Consider the following 18677-nt stretch of genomic DNA (forward strand, 5'->3'; position numbering starts at 1 on the left):
CTAAATTCACTTCAACTTTTTTAAATTCAATATCTAAAAATAGATTGTTCTATTAAGTTAAGGTAGATCCAGAGATATACCATAAGAAACTAAATTGCCTATTACTTTTTAGAAATCCAATATCTTAAAATAAACTTTGCGACACGATTAAGAGGATTAAGTTAAGCAATAACTAATTCTTAAGTGAACCACATGATAACTTAATACAACTAGACTATTAAACCAATGAAATTGTAAATTTTTTAAAGAAATATTAAGTTGTGGATCATTTGATGATCGCATTGTGGCAAGTTTAGAGTGGAAACAATTTAATATTACCATATGCTCGATTTTATTTATTTTTCATCTTCGCGACGCTAATGGGTTAATGCAATTTATTATACAACAACAACAACAGCAGCAGGAGGCAAAGCGTGTCAAGTGAAATGAAAATGCGACTGGCGACGACCTTGAAATCCAAATTGTGGCACGATGACGTCATCCGTCAACACAATAACAAAACTGGCACAACAGGCAATGAAACGCGACGAGACGAGTAAAAACAGCTGTTGTATATATGTATGTATGTATGTGGATATATCGTGTTGTGTACCAACGTTAGAACCTAACACATTTGAAATAGAATGCACCTACAAATTTACCCAAAAATTCTATGCATAACTGAAAAAGCCGCTTTGTCCCAACAAAGAATCTCTTAGACATATGTATTTATTTTTTTGTTTTAATCTCATTTTATTTTATTTTGTTTCTTTTTTGATTTTGGCCGCAGCTAATTTCCTCATTTTAATGGCCACAGAAAGCGAACCCGGTTTGTCTTGTTTGTTGTTCTCCGGCCAATAGAAGTGCGAATAATTAAGCAGCTGACAAAAACCAGCAGCCAAAACAACATCGAAAACATGCGTGTGCTCATATAGATTTTGGCCTAGAGACATTCAACTTTCGTGATTGTTTGCCATAGACATAACTTTAGGTGTTGTACGCTCGTAGAGGAAGAAGTTAATTATTCAATTAATTAGCAGAGAAAGTCGATATCTACATCATTCTTTATTTAGCTATCAGGTCTTGAGAAAACAAAAAAAAAGTTATTGATGAAATATAACAACTGATTTTATATATCTTGCATTTTGCATTCATTTTAATACATTTGGTTGTGTTTTTTCTTTTTTGTTTGTTGTATTTGCGTGTAGAAAAGTGAACATAAAATCAACGTCCTTTCATACGCTGCTCTCTCTATAAGTGTATGTGAGTGTCGTGTCTGTGTTTTATATATATATATAGTATATCTACATAGCTACATACATGGTTTTGTTTACATCATATTTAATTAAACATAATAAATACATATCTAAGCATATAAATATATATACGTGTGTATATTAATACAAATATATTTATATATTTATAGATATTTAACAGATAATACATCCACTTGTTACGTCCACACTAAACATTGGGCCTCCCGTCCGCCGAATGATCCGGCAGACTCAACAGTAGTACAAGTGATACAAAAATACATAATGAATAAACCCAATCACAGTACAAAACTCAAGTGATGCCAATAACTCCTCTTGCAATCTTCTCTCTTGTCGTATTACAAAATGTGAATTCGTTTCGTTTCATTTGCTGTTTTTTAGATAGAAATTTCGCTAGATTTTCACGAGCCAATAGTCACGTTCCTTAATTCGATTTAGCCGAATAGGGACTGGTTGAGCCAACCGAAGGCGGTGTGGGCGTGGCACCACTGCGTATGCCATCCCCTTCACAAACGTATTTGCCTAAAGAGACGAGAGATGCAATGGAGTAAATTCCATTTCATTATCGTCGTTGAATTCACTTACCTGACACAAAACGCCGCTTGACCAAGGACAAACGATAGCCACTTCCTTGCAGCTCGAATTCGATGCCTGAAAGTGTGGTGCCCTCGCAATTGAACTGTGTGGCCAGCATGGCCGGTGTGGAGGGACCATCGTTGAGCTCCAGCCGAGCACGCAGCGTGCCAACGCCGCCATCCTGTGAATTCTGCGAAATGTCCGTGAAGTTCCACACCAAACGATTCGATTCGCCCAACCTAAAAAGGTAATTGAAAAGGCTAAGTATGGAAAGTAAGAGTTATAGTTACGAGCTACTTACCAGGACGAATGCGGCTTTGATTGCACATTGCGCACGGAACCATTAACCGGCACAGAGAGTGTTACATTCAGCAGCGGCGAGGCGCTGGCCATGGCATGATTATTGTACTTGTAGTCAACTTTAAGCGCCGTGTAGCTGGGCTCGCACTTCCAATAGCTGACCAGCTGGAACGGACACGAGCTGGCGCCCGGTTTGGTGCGCACCTGATACTTGAGTATGTCGACGTTAAAGTACGAGGCATTCGGATTGTTCTCCGCCTGACGACGCAACAAAGCCGTCAACGCTGGCATATTGAACTCCAGCAGCGTGCTCATCGCGCTCGACTGTTGGCGATCGCTGTGTTAATTATAGAAATTAATAAAAGTTGACAATCATAGATCAAACATTACTCTACTTACATCTGAACCAACTTGCCGTTGGGCACCAGGTTATCCAGATTTTGTACTTGTTTAATGCGAAAGCCCAGCTTGGCTGGATTTGGATTATTGGCTAGCAAACCGGCAATGCCGGCTGGGAATGATAGCATCATATCACCGGACACCTTCACCTGGCAACGCGACTCATCGCTGCCTCTGAAATAGGCGTGGATTATCTCATGGAATGCAACCGCCAGCGGTATTGTGTCCGATATGCCAATCGTCAGCGGCGACGGACCACGCGACGATCCCATGCCCCCAATGGCCGTTCGGAACTCCAGACTGCCAATGCTGTCCGCTCGATTCATTGCTGGCGCTGGACTCATCCGACCACGTCCCACTGTCGCACTGCCAGCTGCAGCTGTTGCCGCTGTGCCAATGGCAATCATATCCGAGCGACGTGAGGGGGGACGCGGTATAACAATGCTGCTTCCACCAGCTGATGTGGGTGTGGGTATCTGACGACCTGGCGGCTTGCTCAGTGTAGCCGATGGCGGCGCCGAGGCACTCATTTCACCCAGCTCCGAGAATATGTCGCCCAGATCCGCGTAGCGATTGTGACTCGCATTGTTGGCATTGTTGTTGGAGAGCGTCGGACTCTGCAGCGGTGCATACGGATGCACGCTGGCGGTAGGCGTTGAAGCATTGGAAATCTCTGGCGATTGTTGGCGCGAGACTACTGCTCCACGTGTGCCACCTTGCAACTGTTGGCTGTGATGCTGTGGGGGTTAAAATATAGAAATAGTTGAATAAATCAAGCGTATAAATTGTAGTTACATTTAAAAGGCCAACAAGAGTGCGTGGAAACGTTCTAAAACGGAATTCAACTGCGTTGGAGACACATAAATGGCGTCACCAAATTTGGCAGCTTTAACGCTCATAGTTTTTAACAAATGAGTATTTAAACAAACGGACAGACAGCCAGACAAATTGTTTACTAACCGCAAATACGCCAGTGGGCGACAGCGAGATGTTCTCCACCGTTGCTCTTAACTCATCCACGCTGGCCGAAATGGGCGCTTGTCCATTGTTCAGTGGCTTTATCTTAACATGAATGCGTCGCTTGTCGTTCTCTGAATCCGTATCCGAGTCGGAGTAAAAGCTTCCAGCTGCTGAATTACGTGAGCTTTGAGTATGCAGCATAGCATTTAAAATATGATTTTGTCTTACACTTATCGTGGCCCTCCTCCCAAGCAATTTCCTTGGCTGGCTGTATGCTGAATCCTTCCTCATCCACCTCATAACCACCACCGCTGGCATTGGCCGCATTTGCTGTGCCCGTTGTTGACGAGCTCGCTGCCCCAGCTCCTGAGGTGTTGCTGGTATTGGCCAAACCATTGCCAGTGGCGCCCGTTCCAATTGCACCGCCTACACTGCCACCCATGCTGCTGACACCCGCCGAATCGACGCTGCCTTGAGCCGAGGTGGCAGACAAGGCAGCCAAGCCGCCTCCAGCACTGCTGCCACTTGAGTTTTGAGTTTTCATACTGCGTCCATGATCATCATAGTCCAAGAGTGTGTTATTGGCTCGCTCCGCGCTGCAGCAAAGAATGAGTTACTATGCCGTTTAATAGTTAATATTAGATAACTCACCTGGTTAGACGCTCCTCCTGCTTATTGTCAGCGGCCTCGTTGTCTTTCTTCTTCTTTGACTTTTTGGTTTTTGCCTTGTCGCGTCTACTACGCAAAATGCCCGAAACTGCAGCGAGATTATCCATAAAACAAAGAAAAGTTAGAATTTGAATCTCTACTAAACTGTTGAACAAACATTAAGTACATAAACATTAAACTAACGCTGCACTTAAAAACAACACAAATTTAATGTGCAGTATCTAATTAGAAAGAGGAATTTAAGAATGTTATGTGAATATGCTATACTAATCGGGATCATAAAGTATAGAATTGCATAACGATCAAGAGAGATTCTGATGACAAAGTTTAGTGCGAAATTTAAGATATGCCTGAAAAGGGAGGGACTTTTTCAATGAACTCAAACACCGCCATAAGTTATAACGAATGATTAGATGAAGATGTTACAAAATTGTGAGTGAATGCTCAATGCTTGCGGGAACTTGTACTTAAACTAAATACACATGCAAGAGGTGTGAAAATTAATATGTACATTCATGTCTGTAGAATCTGAGGGAGGGGGAATTGATTTGGGAGGTATTCACTTTACGTTCATGTTGGTATTTACATTTACCCTGAGAGTTCGATGTGAATATATTTAAAAGTGACGTTGTACGTCTGGACGTTGTTGCTGTTGTTGTTGTTGTTGTCGTGGCCCCATTGTTGCCCACTGCAGTCTGTTGTTGCTGTTGCTGATGATTGAGATGATCTTGCTCGTTTAATGATTTCGATAATTGCTGCTCGCTTGTCGTTGCATTCATTTGCTTTCGACCATCTACATTTGCAGTTGGTGTTAAGACCTCATGCGGCTCGTGTTGCTGTTGTTGTTGTTGCTGATCTAAAGTTGTGATTTCAATTAGTTTTGATCGGTGGTGCATAGATGATTGAATTTAAATTTGAATGAATTGCATGATGATCAGGATGATGTCGTGACACAAAAAGCAAGCGTGTTGAGTTGTGTAATTCAGTGTAGTGGTTGTTGTGTAGTTTAGCGGTTGTTGTGTAGTTTAGTGTTTGAGTTTGTTAATATTGTTAGTATTGTTAACAAGAGTGTGTTTTGTGTGCGTAAAAAAAGCGTGGGGTAGATTAACCTGGGACATTGGCTGAGTGTTTGAGTGTACATTTCGAAAAGTATAACATAAGACATAAATAATAATAACAAAAATTTAACATAAATTAAAAACAATAACTTATTGAAAACTATAAACTAAGGACGTAATTATTTAGCATTTATATTTACAACACCAAGCATTAGGTGATAAATGGCACCAACTTCAATAGTCTATAAGATGGAAATGCCAGACAATCATGTTTATGCACTTGAATGATCGGTTGTAAGACAGTTGTACATAAACAATACACAAAATACAAAAAGAGACAGACAGACAGAAAAAGGCAGAGAAACTTCAACCCTTAATAAGAAAATTAAAGAAAGAAAAGAAAAAAATAATAGAATGAACCTTGATTATCCTGATGCTCAGAGTTAGGGGAATTTTTGTTGGTGACATTGGTGGTGAAATTAATCGTGCCAGTTGTTGTGTTGTTCGTGTTCGAATTGACACTTGTTGCTGTTGTTGTGATGATATTCGTGTTGTTGTAATTGTTGTTGTTGGCACTGTTGCTGTTGCCAGGCATACCGAAATTCGCAGTGCTGGTACTTTGCTGTTGCAGCTGCTGTTTGTTGGCTGTTGGCATAAACCACGAGCGCAGACTCTTCACCGTTGACGTTGTGCCACTGGCTGCGGCCGGTTGTGCACCTAGTGTTTCGGGTGAAGTGGGTCGAGGCGATGACAGCGCACCGCCACTGCCCAGCATCGCATCATCCGCATACGGAATACTACCGCTGGCCGCGCTGCCGCTGCCCAGCGATATGCCAGCCAAAGCATCGCCCCCAGCACCGCTGCCACCGCCGCCTCGTTGATCCATTGACACCAAACTGCCCGAGGCAGCTGCAGCGGCGCCACCAGCACGTAATGCAGCTTGAATGCTAGTTGCCGAGTTCGAATTGGATGCGGCAGCAGACGCCTGCTGTGGCTGCAATCGTGATCCGCCCGACAGCGTGACAAATTCCAATTCGAGCATTTCTGTAAATAGCATTTGAGTGTTATGGCATCAATTGACATTTGACCCGTCAATTAATCAACATACCAGGCTTCTCGAGACCCGTGTATTTGTTCAACACGAACTGCTCCAGCAGCTTGTCCACAGACATGTCCACAAACTGTCGCTTAAAATCGGAATGCACTTGGCCGACCATGTCGTGATTGTTCTGCAGCATCTCCAAGTACGTAGACAGAAACTCCTTCATCTGCCGCAAGTGCACCTCCTCGATCTCTTGAAAGCGCTGTTCAAAATTGAGTTGGTTATAATTAATACTTTTCAAATGCATATTGCATATTAAATTTACCTTGCATGTTTGTGTCATGCGACGCTCGAATTCGTTTTTAATCGGATTATGCTTGTCGAGCAGCGCTTTGTACTCCTCTTGCAGTTTCTTCAGCTTGCTTTCCAGCTTCTCGGCATCCTTGTGCGAGCCGTTATCCTTGCGCAACTTCTCCAATTCCTGCACCTTGCTGGCATACAAATCGCGCAGCTTTTGCACCGCCACCGTCGATGTTTGTATCGCTTGCACGCACTCGAGCGTCTGCGACTCCTCGTCCTTGACGCACTTGTGCTTCTTATGCAGCTCATCGGCATACTTGGCCACATCCTTGACCAGCTCTGTGAGCTTTTGCACCATCTGCATGTGCAGCGTGGACAACTTCTCGGCCGAGGTGCGCAGTATGGTCCAAACTGGAGCAAAGGTGCTGTTCAATGTGCCTGTGCTGGCTTTGTGCGCCAGCTTCGACATCATCTTTGAATTTTGCTCCTCAATGTTGGATTTCTCACGCAAGAATTCGGACAGCTCCTTGCTGGCCACCAGTCCGAATTTCATATTGTGATAGAGCACATCGAATCCATTGTTCTTCTCCCCCTATAATGTATAAATCGAATTAGTCATTTATTTAGTTGAACTCTTGTTCATTTGCTGCTTACCCAAAAATAATCGTTAAAATCCACCGTCATTTTGAATGCTTTCTTTTAAATGCTTCGATTAGAAAATATGTCGCAGGCTTTGCCTTTTATGTGGTTGATTGGATTTTCGTCTTCTGCTTAGTTAATTAATTGACTTGGATTCCCAATCCATATGCCCCCTAGTGGTGCAATGTCGAGCACAGTGGCACTTTGGCTGGCTGGCAGGCAGAGCTCATCATCATCATTGTCAGTGTCGCCCTCGGCGTGCTTAGGAAGCATTGGTTGCAGGTGCTCCTCCCTTGTGACTGCAAAGAAATAAGAGTTTGAAATCATCAATTAGTATTGTAAGCATTAGATTAATTAGAAATTGGATAGCACTATAAAAAGATGCTCTTATTCTTAATATTTCGTAGCAACTGAACAACTTTTCAACTCACAACCTAGAGGCTGGATAAAATTAAGTCACTCAAAAAGAAGGCGGAGTAAATGCTTCCATTCAGGATAGACTCAGTTAGTTTTATTAATATATTAAGTACTTATGGTAATACATGATTAGTTTGAATAGCGCACAGATTATGAGTTGTGGCATATAATATCTAAGCTTAAGAGCATTCAAACTCCGCCCTGTAACTTGGCAGTTTCCTGGTCAATGCGTTCCTCCAGCGCGCGTGTTAAAATGGTGCAGCAGTCCTTGATGGCATGATAGATGATATTCTTAATCTGTAGCTTATCCTCATGATTGGTGTGCGAGTGCGAGAGCCGTCTGAACTCGTGTGTGAGATGATAGCAGTGCGTAATATTCTCTGGCGACACAAAATCCTCAGCAACTTTGATGCAATTGTGGAGATTTTGCACCTGATGCGGAGCACCAGCTGGTATAAAAACAGCATCGCCCAGACACTGGACAATCGGATAACCCTCCACGCCGTACTCCTTGAACAAACGAGCACGCAACTTATCATCCAGATACCAATTCTGATCGTGTATGGGATCATGATCCGGCTCGAGACGAAAGCCTTTCTCCAAGGTGACGCGATTCAGCAGATCACGTATTTTGTCTGCATCGCGTGCCGGAAAAATGTGCCACAATGCGCCTGGCAACACATCCGGCGATTGGCAGCGTGCTCGCGTGATATAATCACAGCCACCCAAGGCAATGGCACGCTGAGTGGCCGCCAGCTGTGGCTTGCTATCCTCATCTGTGGGGATGCCCACATAGACCATAATATTGACGGCATCTGAGATGTCCAGATGCAAGTTGGTTGTGCCTTTATCCGGATGTAGTGCCGAGCCATAGGCATTGTACATCTTGGGTCCCAAATCAGGTGGCACAAACATCTTGGGCAAGCAGCTGGCAATGTTAAGATTGCCGGTGCGCAAAGTGTACTCCGGCATGGGTAATCCACGCATCAGATCCGCAAAGCGAGTGGGTAAGATCTCGGCGAAATCATCGCCTGGTGGCCAATCCTTTAGCTTGAGCAGCATGGGTTTGCCATTGGCATCCAGCAGACGCTTATGCATGCACTGAAATCCCTCCCAGAAGTGACGCATCGGTTGATTGGGCACCAGATTGCCATTGAGACAATTGATCAAATCGTTGGGCTTATCGCCAAAGTCGCGACAAAACGCCTGCGGATGCCACAAATCCAAATTGAGTGATCGCGCCACTTCCGAGATCATCACAGGCTGTCCACATTTCCACACCTCCTGGTATAGCACGCGATTGTCCGGATGCATGGGGTCCGTGAGACGCAACAGTTTGCCATCACAGAGCCACTCGTGTGGCACGCCAGGCGCCAGTTGCGTCGAGTGTGCCAGCGTCATGGCACGTGGTGGCAGGAAACGACGCAATCCCGCGAGACCTTTGCGCAAAAAGTTAATGTGCTTGAAATTGTCAAAAGCGCTCGTTATGGGATCCTTGCCGAGTGTCTCCTTGGTCCACACTCGCCCTGGTACATAGTCAATGCCATGCTGCCGAGCAAACTCCAATTTCTTGGCATGCAACAACTCCAATCGCTGCTGCTGTTGCAGTGTTTGCGCCGTTGCCAGCGAGGAGGCGCTCGTCTGTTGTTTTAGCTGCGACTCCTTAATCATATCCTCAATAAACTGAGTCAGCTCCTCGTCCTTGACCTGCTGCTTGCTTAGCAAACAGCCGCAAACCTGCGGCACCTGCCACAGCATTCGTACCTCGTGCAACAAACGACCAAGCACATTAAGTGCATCCCCAGCTATGATTTGAGTCAACATCAGTTCCGACAGCGAATGCTTCTGCTGCTTTTCGTCGGTGCAGAGCAACCATTGATGCTCGTCGTTTCCACGTTGGGTCTCAATGCGCCGCTTCACTTGCAGGCCTTCCTTGCGATCCTTGAAACAATCGATGCACACACCAAAGCCGCACTTGTTGCACGTCCAGTGGTAATTGAAGAGGGTAGTGTCACACACATCGCATATCTCTCGAATCCCTTGCACCGCCTTCTTCCATGCAATCGTGCCATCGGGATTCTCGTGCAGCTTCAACGCCTCCGCCTCCTGGCGCCACAAATAGCAAAACTGATCGCCAGCATGTAGCAAAATGTAGCGACATACTTGGATATCCATATAGCCAGCTGTAGGCGCCGTTTTACCGTCGGGCTGCCAAATGCTGTAGTCATCGCTAGTCGGCTCCTGATACGGATTGGGAAAGCCTGCCACGCTCAGTTCTCCTGCCTCATTGTACTGCAGACGTCGAAACTCGTAGAATCGACAGTATATGTCATTGTTATTACTGTTACTGCTGTTGTTGTTGCTGCTAATGTTGCCGCTGCTTAGTGTGGCAGCTTGCAGCCCATGACGACGACGACACTCGCGGCACTTCGGGGTCTTGGATTCCTGCAGCTTAAAGCAAGGCAAGTGCTGTAAGAAGATGCTACAATTGGCGCGATATTCTTGATCCAGCTGCTGCTCTTCAGCGGTCAGTTCAATGGCATTGCTTTCTTGTAGCTTCGGCTGCTGTTGTTCCATGTTGCCCCTTCCACTTGTTGCATCATCTGCTTGTGCTTGTTGTTGCGGTTGTTGTTGTTCCAAATTAGCACGCTTATTGCTGCTGCAGCTTTCATTCGATATGCGGATCTCAATAATGGATTTTGGTTCCGGGCGTGTTGACGAGAGCGAAGCATTCGACAAGGCGCGCTTGCGACAATTATCGGGCAGCGTTGCCAGACTTAGATTATCTGCTGTTTGTGACATTGCTCACACTGTGCACGCGAGTATTCAGCGAAGATGGGAGAGAGAGAGAGAGAAAAAGCATAATATGAACATCTCATAATAAGCCAGCTTATTACAGTTTTGGATTTGTAGCCAGCCGGCTTTATTAAGTACTGCAACAAATTCACTATCGATAAAACTGTCATAGTCAGCAGTCATCGAGCAGCGACGCATTATTTGTTGTAAAAACCGTTACTATTACTATCACTTGCACTTTTTTCCATTAGCCAAATCATATTCATACATATATACATATGTGTGTGTTGTCTTTATTGATAATGAGAGTCGGCTTATCTATGAAATTAAAACATAAGTTATCAGAGTAAAGTGCAAAGAAACAAGGTCAGAGACTCGAGCAATAATTTATCATTGAATTAAAGGGGCGGTTGATTAGAAACTTAAAATGTATAAACATTTAAACATATACATATTTATGTACTTAACTTCACATTTGTCGGCCTGATAAGCCTAATACATTAATGCAAACACCCCCAATATGAAAACCATTGAATTAGCAATTATCACACACACACACAACTATGTAAATATATGTTTGCTGAAAAAAATTAAAAAAAAAAAAAAAATAATGAGGTTTTATCTTTTCCCACTTTAAGTAAATTTCAAATATTTACATATATAAAAATGAATGTGTTGATTACAGCAATTAGCTGCAATTTGAACGTTTTTCCTTCTCTTGATTCTCTCCATCTATCTCTCTCTTCCTCGTACACACACTACAAGTTGCAACAAGTGTCACTGTCATTTGCAGTATATCGATAAATGTTCTGCACTTGCACTTTGCAATCGATTACTAAGGTGCGGAAAAATCCGATTAGGGTCAGGTCAAGCTGAACTTTGTTTAACCACTTGGGTTACATAAATCCAATAAGCATGCACACGCACGCTGTTTTTCTTTTTCGTTTTAAACCTTGGATGATACACAACACTTATACACTTACTCACACACACATGAATACTCTTGTGGCACTGGCGATAATGTTTTGGGCGTGAACCGCAATGAAGCCGCAGCTACGGCTCGTTCGCCTTATCGATGTTTGGGACTGCACACACACATACACGAAGGCAAACAGAGAATTACAAAACAAATGAACCGTTGCTTGTATTTTAGTACTTGCCCTCTGCTGAATTGATGAATCAATTCACTCTTTCATTGACCTTTCAATTTAATTGGCACCAAGAACTCATATTACATAGAATTGTCGTCACTCCAAGGCATTAAAATCAATAAATAACAATGCCAACGACATTTATTAGAAATAGTACGAGAGTATGCTAAATATAATAAGAATAGGATGTCAGCCACTTCAGTTCTAACTTTATTCTACGAATATTATATTACGTGCGCAAAATCAAATTAAATTTTTAAGCCGCCTGATAACACACTAAAACACTACCTTTTATATCATAAACACAGCAGACGCTCGACAACACTGGTCATGGATTACTACATCGCTACTCACCCTACTACCTTTTTAACGTGTGTTGTTTTGTCAATGAGTCGAAATTTTTTGCACAACCATTTTTCAGGCTCTTGTATGTATAATAATTCAACGCAAACTTGTGAGCAGTTTGCGAATTCACTTTAGGTTTAACCACTCTCATTTAGAGCAGCCCATCAGATATGGGGGCTCTAGAATTTTTATCAATTTAAATTGTGTACTTAATATAACAAACACACCAATACACACACAACACGTACGTTTCCCTTACATTCACACATTCTTAGTTGAACGATCTAGCGTTCCAGCATACGAAGTATGCATAGTATGGGTGTATATTTGTATGCACGCACGCACGCATACATGCATAAGCAAGTGTATGGAAGGGGCAGAATATAAAACAAGCAAATTTTCACGGAACTATTTATATGCAATTTTCTCAACGATTTTCACTTACGTTTTATTGTTGAATATTACCAGCACACTAGCACATTCGTTTTACAATTTATTAGCATTTAGATGTCGAATTATTTCTGTAACAAAATTCAACTTTTCTGCACCAACGCACACATACACTCAGACATATTCAGCGTGACCACAATTTGAATTACAAGAAATACTATTTTCCTTCGATAGTTCGATTACTCACTCGATTATCAATTGAAGGTCACACTTTATTAGGTATGGTATTAAATTACATGGAGAATAGACGTTATTTTCCACAAATAATTATTCTTATAAGCAAACGGATCAGATTTACAACTCGTGAATAACGACATATTTTTAGTAACACAATCAAAACTATCGAAATAATATCGCTATTTAATAATACGTTGACTTTGTGTTTTTTGGTATATTTCGTAAACAGTATGTATTGAGAAGGAATTGTGGTCACGCTGCAGACAGCTGGGACCTGGCTGTAAGAGTTTGTAAAAAATGTCCGCAACTTTAATTAAATGTTTTAATTTGGCAAAAGCTGTTGGCACTGGCGCCTTCAGGAACGCACTCGCTACGTCACACAGTCAGGTGGCGGCATGGAGGTGAGTGCAACACCAGAAAAGTCGTTCCCATCGCACTCATGTTTTGTTTATATAATACAACAGCCCGGCAACTGTTGGAAGTCTTCTGAAATGCGGTATTCACTCGAATGTACCACTGCAAAATGAGAAACTAATGGAATTCTTCGATGATCCCAAGCATTGGAGCGAAACTGAGGTGAAAGTTGGTCGGGCCTGGCGCACCGATGAACTACGCATTAAATCCAATAAGGAGCTGCATCAATTGTGGTACATTTTGCTTAAGGAGCGGAACATGTTATTCACTATGGAACACGAATGCAACGACAAAATGGAAGTGTTTCCGAATCCCGAACGTATAGACAAAATTAAGATCTCAATGGAGAATCTGGAGACAGTAGTCAGAGAGCGCAACAAGGCTTATCATTTGCTCGAAACTGGAGAAACCGGCGAGCGACCACAGAAGCAGATTCACAATGCATTCGGCTTGCGTTGCAACTACAAGACAATTGAGCACGTCCTGCCGCCGTTCATGAACACCAAGTGGATTAAGGCACAGCACAATACATACGGAGGACGTGCAGTGCACAAGTTCCTGCTGCATTATAGAGAGAAGCTATACAATGTAAAGCGCAAGGCCAAAAAGTAAGAGACAGCAGCACAGGTTAGATTTGTATTTTGTTTAACATTTATTTGCACATCTTTTTAGCCGTTCACGCAATGAGGTCATGATGACTTTGAGGCGTAATCCTAACATTGATTTGCAGATGTTAAAACGCAAATATCCGGACGTGGACATTGACAAGCTGCTCAGCCAAGATAAAACTCGAGGTCACTATGTCACCAAAGTGGATGCTTGAAAGTTCTTTCAAAAAAATATACGTAACCTTAACATAACACCATAACTAGTCGTCAAATTTGATTTTAGTCCCAGTGAATGCGGCTATTTTTGGTTTTAGTTTCTGCTTGGCAATCCACGAAGGATGCATTCCAGCCTCAGCACTTTCTGGAGTTGCAGCAGCAACTGGCAACACTGCAGGAATGGTTTGCTTTGTGCCACCGTCGTCGTCAAAAGTGGTTTTCTTTCCTTTGAAGCCTGTTATAATAGGCTTTAGTTTCTCCTTGGCCAACCACGATGGATGTCGATTGTTATCGCGAGGAGCGCTATTCTCTGACCATTTATTGAGTGGTTTTTTGTATTCCCGTCTTGACAGTTGCTCTTCTTTATCCTCATCTTCCGTTTCATTTTCGTCAGATAAAACAACTGCAGTGGATAAATATGGTTTTCCCGACTCTGTGATAAAGAAGGGATCTTCTACATGAGTCGGTCTCTCTTTTTCCTCTTTTTTGCGCTTTTTATTTGGCTGATCAGCTTTAGCCACCTTCACTTCTTCATTTCGTTTCGATTCTTTTACTGTTTGAGGTTTAGACACTGTTTCCACAACTGTAGGAGTGCGCTCAACTTTTTTAATAGATTTCTCTCGGGTTTTCTGTTTATTTTCTATGGTTTTTTGTTTGACTTCCTTTGACTTGGCTTTCGGCAACTTTTCCTTTTTATCTGAGGGTGTTTTCGCAAGTTCCATTATTTTTTCCACTTTCACATTGCCTGCCACTGTTGTAATTAAATCCTTTTTTGAATCCATTTCTGCGTCCATAGCCTCTACAGGTTTATTTTGTTCCAACCATTCTTGACGCTTCCGCGACTGTGATTTCAGTTCTTTGAGCTCTTTGCGCTTGCGTCGCTTTTCCTCGGTGCGCTCCAACTTGATACGCCGCTTACTTGTCTCCAATATTTCCTCACGCCATTTGGCATTAGCATCCGTACTCAGACTCAAGCTCTTTTGGAATTTATCAACCAAAGTAAGCATCATTTTATTCAGTCCCAACATGGCAATGGCAACTTCTTCTGGCGTTGCGCGACCATTTGTTAAAACCGCTTTAAGTTGCTTCGAATCCTTCAATAGGAGCGCACGCATTATATCTACAACTTTAAGGGACTTCAGCTGTGCCATATATTCAACATTTTTACGAAGACGCTCCTTGTGAACATCGCTGTCCGGTTGTTTTTCCAGTGCATCTTTCAATTTGCGCAATTTCTGCACTACCTTTGCAATAGATTGAGCACGTGCTTTATGTATGACTTTCTTGTTGGAAATGACCTGCGGGTAGAAAGTGATTTATTTTTTGTCCTTTATATTTTCATGTTTAACTTACCAAATTATTAAATTCCAATTTATTCAACATTGTTGTATTTTGGAATTAGCACGCTTTACAGCGTTACCGTAAATTGGATTTTAAAATATCACAAATTCCGTATGTACCAAAATCGCTAACTTGGTCTCACTCTATTATACAGGGTGCCTTCTATCTTATTTTTTTTATATAAATTATTTGTTTGGGTCGGGTGGTAACTTAAATCATGGAATAAAATTGTTTGTTAAATCTACAAAATATTCATTCAAATGTTCTAATTTTTTTCAAAAATTTACAAATTAAAATAAACAAGATTGGTCACTCTGATAGCTTAACCAGTTGATTTGCTCTCGATTTCGATTGTATTTTGATTTCAGCTCAGCAACAGTGCTGAAAAATTGCCGCTGACACCCGAGATTAACCAATACTTATAAATACGGCAATGTAAAAAATTCTTTATACAAAAGAAAACATAATAAACGCGTAAATTAATATAACACAAATATTATTGCAATTGTAATTGCCTGAAAACGCAATAGTGCTAGTTTGTGCATAAGTTAATAGTTAGATTCGTGTTAAGTTTATATTGACGTAAGAAGGAAGAAAAAACAAGGAGGAGCCACAATTGAAGCGACAGTAACAAAGAAGGTCCGGCAGCAGACACACATACATACAAACGTACATTCATGCATACGCACTTACGCATACATGTACATAGATAAGACTGCACTCCAAATTACATGTCATCAAAAAATTGCAATCTTAAAATTATGTGCAAATAACGAAAGTGTTTGCAAGTGAATCTGCAATTACAATAATGTGATTAACTGAATAATAGCTGCTGCAGCATAAAGGGCACATGCAACGCTTGCTTGAGTCATTGTCATCTCTTTCTCTCGGCTTGTATGCGCGTGTGTGTGTGCAAATAATGAAGAATTATAACTCTGTGTGTGTGAGCGGCAAAGAAAAATATTTAAGGCAGAGCCAAAGTGATTGTCTGACTCACATTAATTTATGCCACCTAATTACGAACTTAATTTATTTCAATCATTTTTAATTAATAAAAATTTATGTATATTTTGCTTCATTTGCAGTCGCAGTTGCAGCTCTTCATACATATTGTTGAGTAGGGCGAGGAACACGCGCACCAATACAAACTTAACTCACACAACCACACACAAAACACATACACAACAACACCTACACCCTCAACACATATACATAGACTGACTGCAGTTGTAAACATCGAAAAAGAAGAACAAAAAAATACCACTAAGACAACCAAATGACGGAATACAAGCTAGTTGTTGTTGGTGCCGGCGGCGTTGGCAAATCGGCGCTAACCATACAACTGATCCAAAATCATTTTGTCGATGAATATGATCCCACAATCGAAGACTCATATCGAAAACAAGTTGTTATCGGTAAGTGCTTGTCCACCATGTATGTATATCGGTCACAATTGTTGCATTTGAAATATTTTTTGTCAGATGGCGAAACCTGCTTGTTGGACATTTTAGACACTGCGGGCCAAGAAGAGTATTCCGCCATGCGTGATCAGTATATGCGCACTGGCGAAGGATTTCTACTTGTGTTCGCGGTAAATAGTGCAAAATCCTTTGAGGATATTGGCACATATCGCGAGCAAATTAAGCGGGTCAAAGATGCCGAGGAAGTGCCCATGGTGCTGGTGGGAAACAAATGTGATCTGCCTTCGTGGAACGTGCAGAACGAGCAAGCAAGAGAAGTACGAGAGAGGCAATTTATTTGATTTGAAATTCAAATTAATTAAATTTTGTATATTTGCAAGGTGGCCAAGCAATATGGCATTCCATACATTGAAACATCGGCCAAGACGCGTATGGGCGTCGATGATGCATTTTACACATTGGTACGCGAGATACGCAAGGATAAGGACAACAAGGGCCGAAAAGGACGCAAAACGAATAAGCCAAATCGTAGATTTAAATGTGAGGTGCTCTAAGTTGGATTCGCATTCGTTTTCTTTTCTTTCGTCATTATCGCCTGTCCTGTCTGCAACAGTGTGTGTGCGTGTGTGGTGTGAGTGTGCCCATGTTTGGAAAACAACAGCTCCAAAATGCAATAGTTTATATATATTTCATTTATGGTATTTTTGCATTACTTTAGTTTACGAACATATACACATACATTCACCCACGCGCACACACATACACTCACACAGTAAACACACACACGCACACGCCTACGCACACACACATTTGCGTGTGCGATTGGTGCAATTGTTGTTGAAAGGAGGAAGAACAAAATTGAAATTAATTTAAGCAACTACTAAAGTTTTTATCAAGTATGTCAAATAATTTTTCGTGCAGTATGTGTGTCGTCGTTTCAAGTGCTAAGTATGTGACCCCCCAATCCCACAATTTAAGATTATTAATTAATTATACATTTACCGTATATATTTGTATAAAAATAACTACGAAATACTATATTTGTAACTGCCTTGTTTAAGCTAATCGCTTTCGCTGCGATGGCGCATTTGGTAGCCATAACCATTTGTTTTCAGTGAGCACGATAAACATAACGATAACATATTAAATAATACGAGATTTATATTTGTATGTAAATTATTGGTTTTCCATATTTTTTGAGGAGCTCAAGTAAATCTCCCAATGATGATTTTCCTTTTTACTCAAAGTCGAACTCAAACATAAACATACACGCACAACACAAACAAAAATTCCATTGAAAATTTCCAAAACAAAAACGAAAACTATTGCAAATTTTGAAAAGTAACGAGAAGCTCACTGTCTAATTCTTATATTTTTTGTGGTGCTAAAAAAAACAATGAAAACCAATAATAAATAGCACAAAATATTGTATGAATTATTTTAAACGAATCAACAATTTTAGTTTTTCTACTTATGCATATGTAAAACTAGCTTATGCGAGACTTTTACTCCCGTATTCAAAAACAAATCAAAATTATGTCTATTAATATGTATTATTATCGCAACGACTTTAAGCACTCACCACATACCTAAATAAATGTATCGATATCAATTTATGATTAACACTTTTCGCATAAGCTAGATATACATAATACATATGTAGTAGAAGTTGCTGCAGTACAACACAGAATCAGAAGCAGAAACATGAAGCAGCCAATTCATATACAACATACACATATAGTTTGCTCTAAGCTTTTTATACATACAACATAATATTTAATTTTTTGTATTCATTTTTGCCATACAAAAAGAAAAATAAATCAATTGTGTGTACTATTTAAACCCAACAATGACTTGGTACGGGCAATTGTTATAAATGTGCGGATAAATAACCCAAATTTAATTATGTTTGATGAACTTCAATATGCGGACTCACCTAAAAGTTTCGTATAGTATAGTTTACTAATTCTCATTATTTTGCTTTGCACTGGTAAGATTAAAAAATTGCATTTAATGTTTTTCAGTATGATTGAAAGTAAAAATATAATTGATATTCTCTGTTATTCATTTCAGAGATTTAAATTAACAAAATGAAACAAGTAAGAAAGCTACAGTCGAGTGTGCTCGACTGTGAGATACCCGTTA

At 41.2% G+C, this 18677-nt stretch overlaps 5 protein-coding genes across 11 annotated transcripts; 2 read left to right on the top strand and 3 right to left on the bottom strand.

Moving 5' to 3' along the window:
* Window positions 1–1082: 1082 nt before the first annotated feature.
* LOC117576440 (F-BAR domain only protein 2) lies at window positions 1083–12485 on the bottom strand. Of its 6 annotated transcripts, none has more exons than XM_034261202.2 (13): window positions 12351–12485; window positions 7212–7495; window positions 6583–7149; window positions 6324–6519; window positions 5813–6259; window positions 4750–5013; window positions 4140–4245; window positions 3717–4084; window positions 3489–3655; window positions 2529–3265; window positions 2131–2466; window positions 1839–2068; window positions 1083–1775 (listed from the first exon to the last, which is right to left on the bottom strand). In XM_034261202.2, the coding sequence occupies exons 2-13, from the start codon at window positions 7239–7241 to the stop codon at window positions 1678–1680; spliced, it is 3546 nt and encodes a 1181-aa protein (XP_034117093.1). In that variant the 5' UTR covers window positions 7242–7495; window positions 12351–12485; the 3' UTR covers window positions 1083–1677. The 6 variants fall into 6 exon arrangements, with proteins under 6 accessions (XP_034117093.1, XP_034117091.1, XP_034117090.1 ...); XM_034261200.2 differs by having other exon boundaries at window positions 3489–3658; XM_034261199.2 differs by having other exon boundaries at window positions 5636–6259.
* LOC117576441 (lysine-specific demethylase 3A-A) lies at window positions 7650–12474 on the bottom strand. The gene is made up of 2 exons (XM_034261204.2): window positions 12351–12474; window positions 7650–10423 (listed from the first exon to the last, which is right to left on the bottom strand). Exon 2 carries the CDS (start codon window positions 10413–10415, stop codon window positions 7803–7805), a length of 2613 nt encoding a protein of 870 aa, XP_034117095.1. The 5' UTR covers window positions 10416–10423; window positions 12351–12474; the 3' UTR covers window positions 7650–7802.
* Window positions 12486–12755: 270 nt separating the features above from the next.
* Window positions 12756–13769, top strand: LOC117576443 (39S ribosomal protein L47, mitochondrial). Its single transcript, XM_034261206.2, has 3 exons — window positions 12756–12933; window positions 12997–13554; window positions 13619–13769. Exons 1-3 carry the CDS (start codon window positions 12830–12832, stop codon window positions 13767–13769), a joined length of 813 nt encoding a protein of 270 aa, XP_034117097.1. The 5' UTR covers window positions 12756–12829.
* A 36-nt stretch (window positions 13770–13805) lies between these two features.
* Window positions 13806–15240, bottom strand: LOC117576442 (uncharacterized). Its single transcript, XM_034261205.2, has 2 exons — window positions 15124–15240; window positions 13806–15068 (listed from the first exon to the last, which is right to left on the bottom strand). The coding sequence occupies exons 1-2, from the start codon at window positions 15151–15153 to the stop codon at window positions 13815–13817; spliced, it is 1284 nt and encodes a 427-aa protein (XP_034117096.1). The 5' UTR covers window positions 15154–15240; the 3' UTR covers window positions 13806–13814.
* A 264-nt stretch (window positions 15241–15504) lies between these two features.
* Window positions 15505–18374, top strand: LOC117576445 (ras-like protein 1). 2 transcript variants are annotated; one of them, XM_034261207.2, is made up of 4 exons: window positions 15505–15750; window positions 16197–16526; window positions 16593–16849; window positions 16913–18374. In XM_034261207.2, exons 2-4 carry the CDS (start codon window positions 16388–16390, stop codon window positions 17084–17086), a joined length of 570 nt encoding a protein of 189 aa, XP_034117098.1. In that variant the 5' UTR covers window positions 15505–15750; window positions 16197–16387; the 3' UTR covers window positions 17087–18374. The 2 variants fall into 2 exon arrangements, with proteins under 2 accessions (XP_034117098.1, XP_034117099.1); XM_034261208.2 differs by having other exon boundaries at window positions 15529–15546.
* The last annotated feature ends 303 nt before the right edge of the window (window positions 18375–18677 follow it).

The sequence above is a fragment of the Drosophila albomicans genome, chromosome 2R, assembly GCF_009650485.2.
Source record: "Drosophila albomicans strain 15112-1751.03 chromosome 2R, ASM965048v2, whole genome shotgun sequence".
Taxonomy (NCBI): Eukaryota; Metazoa; Arthropoda; class Insecta; order Diptera; family Drosophilidae; genus Drosophila; species Drosophila albomicans.